Consider the following 12786-nt stretch of genomic DNA (forward strand, 5'->3'; position numbering starts at 1 on the left):
TCCTTGGAGTCATGACGCTAAAGTTTTGGTATCTCAAATCAGCCAAATTTTGATCTCCATTACTGGTGATCGCCGTTGCACTACTTATTTGCGTCAACGCTTAAGTATTGCTATTCAACGCGGAAATGCAATGAGCGTTTTGTGTACTCTTCCAGAGTCCAGCCCTTTGGACGAACTTTTTCTCCTGTAAATTTTTTTATCTCTATGTAAATGTTTATATTTAGTGTTTATATATGTGTAATTGTAACAGTTTTAGGGCTACATCCTATTTATATCTGTTTAAAGATTAGCTTATTTAAAATTCGGCTATTGGTTCAATGAAAGTGACAGGGTTCTATGAATGGACCACCATGTTCCCATGACTTGACCAAAAGGAACATTTAAAAAATATCTCAAAATAATGTCTACAAATGACATCATAATAATGAAGAAACATACTGTAGATTCAATTAATGGATGTTGAACTTACTTTTAATCCAATTATAATCGTATATTTTGAAACTGAAAATCATGAAAAACTCAGTCCTTGTCATTTCAATATTTTAGTTTTAGGCTATTTCAAATTAGCTAATACAGTGGTTAAAACGTTAGCAGACAACTTAAAATTAGAAGACAGCAACATAATGATGTGATTGTACGTATAAAATTATTTTCTGGAGTGTGAAATTATTCTTATATTGTGGATAAAACAGTTTTTCTTTTCAAGACACACATGTCACACAAACTATTTCTTTTGACTCCACCTAATATTTGCACAAGCTTCATGTACCCATTTCCTGCAAGTCATCAACTGAATCATATTTTCTTCGATGGTTTCTTCACACATGAAACAAAACCAGGAGTCTTGATTTTGATAGCTTCCTGAAGGTTTCTTCATTGTCTTCTTTTTCGGCTCGCTTCTTTCATTTTCTTTTCCAGTAGAAGAAAGCAACATAGAGGCTGAGATGGAATGTAATTGTCAAGTTCATTTCGACTGGAATTGGTTTCCATAAATGATCCATTTTAAAATACAGTCCATTCATGGGAACTCCACCTGGTTCATCTATAGCAACTTCGACATTTTCTTATCACACTTCAAGAGCGCTGAAGAGGTTACATAAAATTTATGAATATACAACTAAAAAGGAAGCAGATAGAACACTGCTTTCAGCTATATATGACAGTTCATAACTCAATGTCATTAAGCCAATGTACTCTGGACTTAAAATTACTTTAAAATGATAGTGAAAATAACAAAACCTTATCGGAGCTTCTTGTTCAGCCCACACGTTTTCTGCCGCCACCAAAGACAACTCAGGATTGACATACACAAGGGGAAAACTTGAGGTGACGTTTCACGCATACGCAGTCAATATGACCAAAAATATGGCAATGGTAAATTAAAAACAACAATTCATCGATGGCTGCTTTCCTCTATATATTTCTCTAAACTGGAAATCATAGGTTTTTATCTCTTTTAATCCGACGACCGAAGTTTCAATTTGAACTTAGAATTCAAAACTTGCTTGCAAATTATATTGTCGCCCATTGTCTTAAAGTTATGTCATTTTCAGATTATATTTCTTATACTCATTTTAAAATTACTACTTGAGATATTAGTAGTTGTATCATCTGAAGCAAATCCAGAAACTTGTTATGACATATAACCTACTCAAGCGTACAGTCGAGAGTTATTATAAGCCTATCTTAGTTAAATTAAATCTGCTTACGACAACAGAGAAGAATTCATATTTCACAATGTGGTATATATAAAGGAACTTTTCTTTTGTTTCTGAAGATAAAAGTGATTATTTTTTTAGTATTATCTAAGATTCAATGCTCATATTTCATAATGTACATATTCAATAATTTCTCTTCGAAATCTCATTCCTAAAGTTAACAATATGTTTTAGTTCTAATTAAGACTCGACGGTCATTATCTTAAGGAGAAATGATCTGGCCCATTTTATTTCCATCTTTCAGATCTAGTTTTTAGTTTCTATTTTATATTTTTTCATACATAATTTAAATTATGGAAAGCATTATAAAATCAGACTAATAAAAATATGTAACTCAAGTGACAAAATAGTTTATTAGTTACTTTTTGTTGCTTATGATTATTTAAATTATGAAAACAGATAAAACGGAACTGTATGAACGGAATATGTAGGAATTTGTTACTCCTTACAAAATTAATGTTTGTACATTTGACAGGAAAAAAGGGAAATGTTTCATTGAGAGTATATTTAATGCTTTTTTTAAATTTACTATATAGGGTACAAAGATTGCAATTATTTACTTAGAAAATCATTAGGTAAGCAATATAATATAGGGAACTGAATACGAAGAGTAGTGTACAGACTTTCTTTGAAAACAAAAATATACAGTAAGATATACGAGTATTCTGAGATATGATACTGACATTACGTGTTTCTCGCATGTCCATAAGTTTTCACCTTTAAAAGTGAATAACTATATAGTATTATATTAATAACTTAATCTAGCATATAATAGAGATCCTTTTCAATTTACGAGGTAGATAAATTGGCTATAAGTACTTTTACTAGAATTCTTTTTTTTTTTACCAATATACAAGAATTATGCATTGAACTCAGAGTTAGATATAATGTTTCATAATATGTTTACTAGGTTAACCCACTTTAAACATTTATTAGCTAAGAGGAGAGAAGTAAATAATTAAAAATGTATTTATTACCAACTGAAGAATGTTTCATCCATATCATTATTATACAGAATGTAAACGATATAAACTGCCAAAAAGCACTGGTGGTAGTGCATAAATAATTGAATAAAAAAGTCAAATCATGCTATTCTGTAACTCTGAAGGTGTTCCCGAAAAATGTGTTTAGTGAATCTAAACATTTAAAAAAAAATAATAGACAATCAGTATTTTACTCTGCCCGATACGTACGCTGAAGTAGTCGTTTGTTACTCTGTTGTGTAATGGTTGGGCGCACGGTCATTGACAATGGAATTCACTTTCAGTCAAAATGAAAGCAATTTATTAGACTATTATCAATCTTAAAAACATGGTATTTTACCAATTAAAAATACAATTGTAAGAATTAATTAAAGTAGACGTTGTGTTCAGTATACCGATAATCTACAGTACTGTCTATATAATTTTGGTAGTTTATAATGTTTACACCCTGTACAAAGGAATCTAATTGTATATGATTTATATGTCGTTAAAATCAGGATTATATGAACATTTCTTGCGCACGGTTACTTTCGTTATATTATTTTCATTATAATGTAACTCTTTTAGCTGCGAATATTTCTAATTGTGGAAATAATTATGAAGTGAATATGAATTTGTGAACGAAATGGGACCTAGGAGTTTTCAGCGGCCTGTTTGGAAGTAATATAAGTGAGGAACTGAGGAAAACCTCGAGTAATCCAGCTCAGGGCTGCAAAACCCACTATGGCTTGCTCTGTCTTCCGGTAGAGAATCAATAGAAACAAAATAATTGGACTATATTTATTATAGTTTCATTTTGTTAGCATAAAATGGAAGTATCATAGATTAAAGACGTGTTGAAATGTGACAAAATATGTAATTTACTTTCATTACACGAACCCAGTTTGCTATAGTACGTACATTAGATGGTACTAAACCATTTTGGAACCGACTTTGAGCAATATTTAATGGCCAGATTTGTGCAAACTTGTGACTGAAGATGGCGAAATGGTAACCGGCGTATTTACTATCCCGGAGCAGCTTCCTAATCAATACTCCGCCACAAGCTGGGTCTGGTGCAGGTGACAGCTGCATTGATCTGCTTGGCGCCATCTTGGGTCCCGCTAGCAGGTTGAATTAGGTGAGTCGAACTCAAAATGGTTTATCATTGTAGTGATGCGATGATTTGTTTTGATATCAGGCGCGCAGTACTCGTCGAGATAAAGGCTGTCACTTCAGTGTTATATTTGTGGTTGGTTTTATGTGAAACAGTTATAACAAATCTCATGTCAAAAAAATATATATTTGTGTAATTTATCTCACAATATATTACTAGCTTGTTTCTACTTTAGTGAGTTTAGATTTGTTGAAAATTTAATTTCCCAGTGTTTTCTTATCTGTCAGCATTGCGTTCTCTGTTTATAATAAAATTATATAGGTCTATGTTTAATATTTTTCCAGTAGAACCCCATTTTCAATAGATAGATCTTGCGATTTCAACTTCTTATTTGTGATTACATTTCTCTATGATTTTTGAGATATGTAATACCGCACTTCTCTTTTTATTATAGATGGCCTAGTACATGTAACCATTTAATTTTCCTATGACATTTCTTCAGTATCTATTTTTCATAAATTTCTAAATCGTAGATTAATATCGAGACAGCCAAAATTTTGTAACATTTTAATGTATTTCTGTGTATTTTTAAAGAGGGTTCTTGTATTGCCATAAAGCTACTATAAAATTAGAGCTGGAAACATACCTATGAAAGTCTTCAGGTTGTAAATATTTGCAATTAAATTTAAATTAATTTCTAAAGACATTAGTTCGTACTGTTATAAGTTCGAATATGTAAAACGATTAGAAGTGATTACTTTAATAAGAAGTGACACATTACTATGCTTGTTTATAAATATAAGGAAATAAAATAATTTAATCAATAGCCTAAACAATTTCATGGATATATTTGCAATAAAATGTGTTAAGATTTGTTAAAATCTGTCCTTTCTGATAATTAATTTTTTACAAGTGAAGTTAATGAGATCAAAATTGGAAGCCATCTTTATCATGTCCTTCTCTAGAGTGCATATTGGAAATAGAAGCCACTTCATTTAATCTCTTATGAAAATCTGTAATGTAATCAATGACAATAATTAATGTGCTTTTAGTTGTCTAAAACAGAGAAACTCAACATACATTATCAATACGCCTCTGTCGTTGCTACTTTCCATATTTTAGAATTGCGTGGCGTCAATAATTTCTGACGGAATTGTGTTCTAAGTACAGTATGTATCATATGGTGGCGGTACTTGTTCTACCAGTTAAGGTTAAACGTGTAGTTAAGGTGATAGTACCTACACGGTAGTGTAGTAGATGATGAATTTTTTTAAGTTGTGTAGGCGGTTATCGACAGAGATCGAGGTATAGAATGGTTTGTTACTGTTCATTGCATACGAAGAATCCAAATGTTGTGTATCGTGTGGTAATGTGAAAATAGAAAAATCTTATCTTAATTTTCCATATTGTATGAAGAACCGAACATGTAATAAGGAGATTTAAACTAGGCCTACTTTCTTATGAGTGTAGTAAATTTACTCTTTTTTCCGAATATGTCGTTAGTTTATTTATAGCTGTTAAATACTGCTAATGCTTATTATGTTGAGACACAAGTCCATTATTATCGTATTTATAGAGAGGTTTGTTAAGAAACTTAAAACACCAGATAGGTGGACAGGGTCGTGTTGTTGAACTCGATGAACCAATATGTTTACTCTTCAGTAATAAGGGGCGATATTTTAAGATTGAGAATGAATAAGTTAAGGTGTTTGGCAGTATAGATAGAGATACTAAAGTGTGTATTATATTTAAAGCAAGTGCTAGGAATAAAACCAATCTCTGTATTTTCAGCATAATTAATTTCTAGAATTAGAATCTTAAGCTCTGTTCTGTCCTCAGGAAGTTCTAATGATCTCTACACAGATCTAAAACATAGAAAATAAAAATGACTAAGAAAGAAAGGATAAACATTTCGAAAATTCTGGTAGAATCCATTGCCAAAACAATATACCAATTTATGTAATAATTTTAACAAAATGACAGGCCTAATGATGTAAAAACTGATCATGTTATTGAGAGTCTCAGCTACAGAAAGTACAGCTAAAAATGTACCAATATCTAAACACAAATAAATAATGAAAATAAGTATCTATTATAATATGAAATCAATCCAAATTCACAACAAAGAATTTCGTTTCATTTATTGTATTCCACTGAGTATAAATCAGCACTGTGGCTCTGAAGTGTGAAACAATTGAAGAGTCCACTGCAAGAATGATGGATGTCACTTTCTTGTCGAAAATGAACCAAGACTGTCAATGCATAGCTTAAGACATATAGAATGTACATACAGAGTTACATGGCATTAACACTGATAGTCATTGTCCAGTAATGATCGGAAAATCACAGTTGAGCTTTGAGCGCTAAGCATTTCAAACTTTCAATTGCTTCTCCTGCAAAATATATTCCAAATGACATCCATCATTTTTGCAGTGGACTCTTCAATTGTAGGGGTCACTGCAAAAAGGAGGTAGTTCCATTTTTACAAAGTTCTGGAAAATAACAAAAACATTCTAAAAAATTAAAATTTTAACTGAGCTTCTTTCCTTTTTCAGATTATGTCGTAGGTATCTAGGAATTTCATTTTAACATTCACTCATTTTTACTATCAGCGATTTAGGGGGGTAAATATAAACAAGTAATGGTGCTTCTCCATTTTTGCAATAAAATTGGATAGAATTAGCCATACTTTGCACTGAACACACATAGCCTATATTGTGCAAATATTATAAACTACAACCCAAGACATAGCATACATATGTATATGTATGTATAATTACAGGTATATACATTTCATCAGTTGAGTAGAAGGTAATATGAATATGGAGAAATTTTAAAAATGTTTTTTCTAGATTTTTTCAAAGCCATAAAATAATTAGGAAGTGCATTGAAGACTGTAATACACAAAATATAATGAACTTATTTCTTTGTAACAACTGAAACAGAAACTGAAGCTGAATATTGATGGAAGAGCATCTGGTGTTCTTGTGAAACAGCTGCTACGAATTTTCTCTTCTCATTGCTTGGATCTCTTTTTTTTAAGATTTCAAAGCGAGAATGCGGAAATCTTTGTTTAAAAATAACAAATATTTTAATTATAATGTTTTAATTATCAAGTTTACTTACAGGAATGGTGACTAGCCTAAGTTTATAGTTACACTATCTTCTAATTTTGTTTTTCTCTAATGGAAAGAGAATTAAACTAGCTTATCAAGATGGATACCGCTTCTCAAATAAAATTGGTTTTCTGAACAATCAAATGCCTATTTTTTTTTTCATTTTTATTTATTTATATTGAACATGTGGAACTTAGCGTTCCGGATGACTCAATGGAACATAATAATTAGTAAGAGACATAATTACACTTGCCATTATGACATATCTGCGATACATCCGCCATACTTTTAAACAGACAGAGCATTGAGGCTGTTTCTTTTGTCAAGCTCAGTAGTCAAATCCGCCGTCGTATCAGAATAAAGTAGCGACACAGTGTTGCCAACCCAGCTTGAGCTAACGAATATATCTTCTTGAGCTACTGGAAACTTGCGATCGGCGGTTTGTCGATAGCTGATAAGGACATAAGTAAATTGCGAAAAAGTACCGGTAGTCGGAAAATGTTAATAGATAGCAATACCATAAATGAATCCTATAGATTCAAAATCCCCTATATCCACTTTCGCAAATTAAAGAATTTTTACAGTAACTTGTGGCAAATAGAGAACATTTTCAACCTAACAGCGACTTTTAATAAACTTTTTGTTTTGCATTAAGTGGTTTTTTGAATTCAAACTATATAAATGATTAGAATTCATTATGGGCATAACTCAATTATGAACAAAATGGTCGTTAGAGGGTTTTGAATCTAGAGGATTCAAATGATGTGTAAAAGTCACATATGAAACAAGCAGTACAATATCTTACAGCCATACAATTGAATGGAATGGAATTTTCGGGAGGGGTACACGGCCCAGAACTGCAACCTTTTACGGTTTATTTTGCTCTAACTCTCAAGGTATATGCATTACCTAACCCACACTGACTGACTACACTAAGTTCGTTGCGTCGAGCAAGCCAACCCACTCGTCCCTAGGTCAGCCCCCTCCTTGCGTCGCCAGCGGCGTTCGAGAAGTGCTATGGAATGATAACAAAATGGAGAAATGTTGATGGAATGATGTAGGCTATAAATATAATGTGGGGAAACGGGAGAACCCCATGAAAAACCCCAACTGCGACCTTGTTCACCACAAATGTCACTATGAATTTTTCAATAAAAAAAATCCAAAACCTGACCGGAACTCGAACCCGGACCGCCTGCGTGACAGGCTGAAGGTCTGACCACTCTGCTGCTGCACTGGACCAGCCGTATACTATAAATATGTAACTATTTACGTCAATGTACAGAATTATTCAAAACGAATACCCGTTTTAAAGATTAACAACAAGATTGCAGTATTCGCTTTGTATTAGTTGCAGAGAAACTCTCCGAATGTCATCACCAGAACTTAAATGTACACTTCCTGTTAAACTACACACGAAAGGCGATAAGCAGATTTGTCGCACACTCAATTCAATGTGTCCCCTGTTATTCTTACCATAGCTATTACGATTCCATTCTTTAGTTCTCGGAGATCTCAAGATAGACATGGCAAGTAGACGGTGCATTTCACATAGTCCCAAACAAACAAATAGTATGTCATTAGGTCCGGAGACTGAGATGGCCAGCGATATAGGGATATATAATGGATACCGATAAGTCCGATCTAGCGATGTGGGAAACTTCATTTACGGACTTCCCGATGAAAATGGAGTAGGAAGCAGCTTCTGTGAAAAATGAATCATCATGTATATCTGTGAACAACTGCTATTGTAACACATGAAGGTAGAGAGCCCAGTAATGTCATCTCTGAAGAAAAGAAAGGTCCATACCCCTTCAGCTGAAAATTTGAACCTTTGATGAATCCCGTTTGTGCTATCAGCTATACGACGTTGTATGTTTTTTTTTTTTTTTGTATCCCAGATACGCAAATTGCGACTACTCACTTTTCATATTAAGTGGAATGTTGTTTTATCTGACAAAAAATAAACTAAAAACGATATTTTTTTTCGATTTATGTTATCAAGTCATTGCAAAAGTTGTTCCGCTTTACCTTTTTGACCAGATTGTAGAGTTTGTACTATTTGCAACCCATACCCTCTCTTTCACAAAACGCCCCACTATTTTTTTGCCTGAGAGATGTTTAAATCACGAAACGCTTGAACTATTGACATACTGTATGTATTACAATAATAGCAGTGTAAAGCAACAACAAGAATAAAGTAGTAGAAGCATAGTAAGAGGAACAGAACCGATAGCAGCCATGTAAGGCTATTACAGAACAGTAACATATGTGCAACATAATAATAAAAGAAGCAGAAACAATTCAAATAAGAACATTAACATCAGAATAGTAAAAACAAGAGAACACGTAACAGTACAAATTCAAAGATAGTAAGGACAACAGACTTAGTAGCATGAAGTTTATCTGTGTAATTTAATGGTAGCAGTGGCGACAATGATAAGAAAGAATAGTAGCAAAGAGATAACTACATCACTACATAACTTGTACTGAGTAATTAGTAATAGGACACTGCTAATTGTGTTATTAAATAGAAACAATAATAATTTTAATTGAGACGCTGGATGCAATAATAGCTTAAGTTAAAAACCCATGTTTTGAGAAAAACAATGTCAAAATTTTAGAACAATGTAGAAATTTTAATAGTACATATACTCGCATAATTTATTTTGTATAATATCTTAGACTGTGTAAGTTATTTACATCCAATATCAGTTATAATTTAAGCACAACCCATTTTTAAATATTTGTAAATAAAATATGTAAAACTTATGTCGTTATTGCATAGAAAGTCTGAGATCTCTGAAATTAGAGTACCTAGGCATTAAAACCAGTAGAAGAGTGTTATTTCACTAACACACACAAACTTTATTGAATGAATAATGAGAAATAATTGTACATTAAGGCTTCAGCTTATCAAAATAATACACAATACATTTTTTGCCGATAAGCCCTTAATTTTTTATGGAAATGTACTGTAAAACAAAATAATGTATACTTTAAATTTCTAATAAAAAACAGAAGATGTATTAAGAAAATCAATTCTGAAACTATGCTGCAGATGAAAACTCCTCTACTATAACGGCAAATATGATCACTGATCACTGATTTCACTTTCAGGATGATTTTCATCCAGCACTGGTTCGGAATCCAACGTATTTTGAAGAGAATATACATTTCCTGGTTTTAACAATTTAAATGATGAAATAATATAATTGTTCTTTTACAATTCTAAGTAAGGACGAGGGGGATTTTTTAGATTATTTCTTCGTTTAGTGGTATATTAATGAAAAACAGAATGGCTGGAAAATGTTATTGTAAGTATATGAACACGCCAAAGACCCTGATGTATAAAACATGAGTGTAACGTAATGTATGTATCGCGAATTTTGAATCTTTCGACTTAGCACAGCACTTTACATACTGAACTCTCCTGCCATTTAGAGTCGACGAAATGAAATACAACTTTTACAGTCTATGGAGAAGACATGGAAAATTATGAAAATGCCATTGCCGAAATAACGACTCAAGTAGAGTTAAGCTCTTATTGCACTCAGAGCCTCAATTCTTGTACAAGGAGGGACGCTTTAAAAGAACTACATTATAATGAAATGAAGCCTTATAAAATGAATCAGACCTAACACGGTACATTATGTTCCAAAACTTTGTGATGTGCAAGAGTAGACCTAAACAGACGGAATGAGATAGGAAACCATAGTCCGAAAACGGGTATTTACTGCTCTAATAGATTTAAACGATGCAATGAAAATGAAACTGAAACTCACTATCGTAACTCAACACAATAATCTTTATTAACTTACATTTTACAATAAATGCTCAAAAGTGCGACCTTGTCCATTTACATACAGATTAGAAACTGACGTGTTCGATTTCTGATTTTCTTGAATAACTAGCAAAGCTGCTGCAAAGCGGGTGATGAGTTGCTCTTCCGACTCAATAGGGTCGGAGTAGACTGGGTCCTTCATGTATTTCCAGAGGAATAAGTGTATAGGGGTGAGGTCTGGCGATCGTGGGGACCAAGCAACGGGTCATCCTCTTCCAATCCATTGATTACCAAAGTGTGTATTGAGGTGAAATTACGCATGAACATCATAGCCGGAGCACCATCTGTTGGAACCACATGCACCGCTGAACGTGCAATGGGACGTCTTGCGGCAGTTCCGTTAACACATACTCCAGGAAGACGCCATAACGGGAACCATTCAGTCTTGGTGGAAAGCAAGTACAGACTAATTATATATTCACCCACGATACCTGCTCAGTGATTAAGAGTAGTCTAAGTCTTTCCTGGTAGCTGTGGGTGTGTGGAGAATGGAGGTTTGCTTCCGCCCAGATGTGACGTGCTATTATATATTCCCTCTCTTGTATATATGTTGTCTTATCCATGAAGAGGTTAACTGAGGGAAATCCAGGCCTCTCCAAGATCTGATCTAACGTCCACCAATAAAACAGCATCCGAGCAACAGAATCACCAAGACGAAGATGTTGTGGATGGGATGGGTGCCATCTTTCCTCTTATAAAATATTCCACTCTAGTCAAAATTCAGGAGTAACTAATCGCGTACTTGTTGACGGCTTTTCTTCAAACCGACTCAAAATTCCTTCATTCAACTCGCCTGTGACTAGCATAATGTCTGTTGGCTAGAAATGAACCTTCTTTTTGCAGATGTCGTTTGGTGCCAACAAACGTCGCTCGACAAGGTATGTGTTTATGAGGAAACCATTCACAGCACACTCTTCTTGCTGCACTGTAGGCCGAATCCAAGTCAGACAATTCATTCCACGTAAAACGTTCTGTTAATGGTATATATCCGTCCTGATACGTGCTTGGCCATACTATGTATAAAAACCGATTCATCACCCCCTGTTATTTATGGACGCAGTTTAGTGGCAGTGAATTTAAACTTCACCAAAAACCAGACTCGACACCCATAAGTATCTATTTCCGGACTAAAAATATTTAATATTTAATTTTTAATTTTAACTTACAACCACAGTGGCCTGCAGAATGTACAAAACATATCAAATTCAATAAATATGATAGAAATACAAAGTTGGATAAACGATTCATAACGCATAAATTACAATGACTAACAATAAGAGAAATTACATATTATGAAAAATATAAAATATGAATAACAGTAACATACAACGAAAGATACAAAAATAAATAGATTTCATACGATGCAAGAGTAATGAAACGGAGAAAAATTCTCTCCGGCACCGGGATTTGAACCCGGTTTTTCAGCTCTACGTGCTGATACTTTATCCACTAAGTCACACCGGATACCCATCCCGGTGTCGGACAGAATCGTCTCAGTTTAAGTTCCAACTCTTGGGTTCCCTCTAGTGGCCGCCCTCTGCACTACGTCATAGATGTCTATGAACGTAGGACCGAAGTCCACACATGTGCTGAGGTGCACTCGTTATGAGTGACTAGTTGGCCGGGATCCGACGTAATAAGCGCCGTCTTAAATCACGAAGTGATTTACGCATTTAAGACGTCGGATCCCGGCCAACTAGTCACTCATAACGAGTGCACCTCAGCACATGTATGGACTTCGGTCCTACGTTCATAGACATCTATGACGTAGTGCAGAGGGCGGCCACTAGAGGGAACCCAAGAGTTGGAACTTAAACTGAGACGATTCTGTCCGACACCGGGATGGGTATCCGGTGTGGCTTAGTGGATAAAGCATCAGCACGTAGAGCTGAAAACCCGGGTTCAAATCCCGGTGCCGGAGAGAATTTTTCTCCGTTCCATTACTCTTTCATCGTATGATGACGCAGAATATCTGCATGGAAATATCATATGTACTTCGGTACATTAAAATAATATACAAATAGATTTC

The 12786-nt window shown here is 34.0% G+C and overlaps 1 protein-coding gene across 4 annotated transcripts in view; it reads left to right on the top strand.

Moving 5' to 3' along the window:
* 7B2 (Secretogranin_V domain-containing protein 7B2) overlaps positions 1 to 12786 on the top strand; it is a 254094-nt gene that overhangs the window by 198843 nt on the left and 42465 nt on the right. For 2 of the 4 annotated variants that reach the window (XM_069831077.1, XM_069831079.1), the window contains exon 1: positions 5043 to 5102. The exons of 1 other annotated variant lie outside the window; for it this stretch is intronic. In XM_069831077.1, the coding sequence (XP_069687178.1) occupies positions 5055 to 5102 (48 nt within the window). In that variant the 5' untranslated portion in view covers positions 5043 to 5054. Of the gene's footprint in view, positions 1 to 3680; positions 3822 to 5042; positions 5103 to 12786 lie in introns of those variants that run through there. One more of the 4 variants, XM_069831081.1, reaches the window with a different exon arrangement.

Source organism: Periplaneta americana, chromosome 7 (genome assembly GCF_040183065.1).
Source record: "Periplaneta americana isolate PAMFEO1 chromosome 7, P.americana_PAMFEO1_priV1, whole genome shotgun sequence".
Taxonomy (NCBI): domain Eukaryota; kingdom Metazoa; phylum Arthropoda; class Insecta; order Blattodea; family Blattidae; genus Periplaneta; species Periplaneta americana.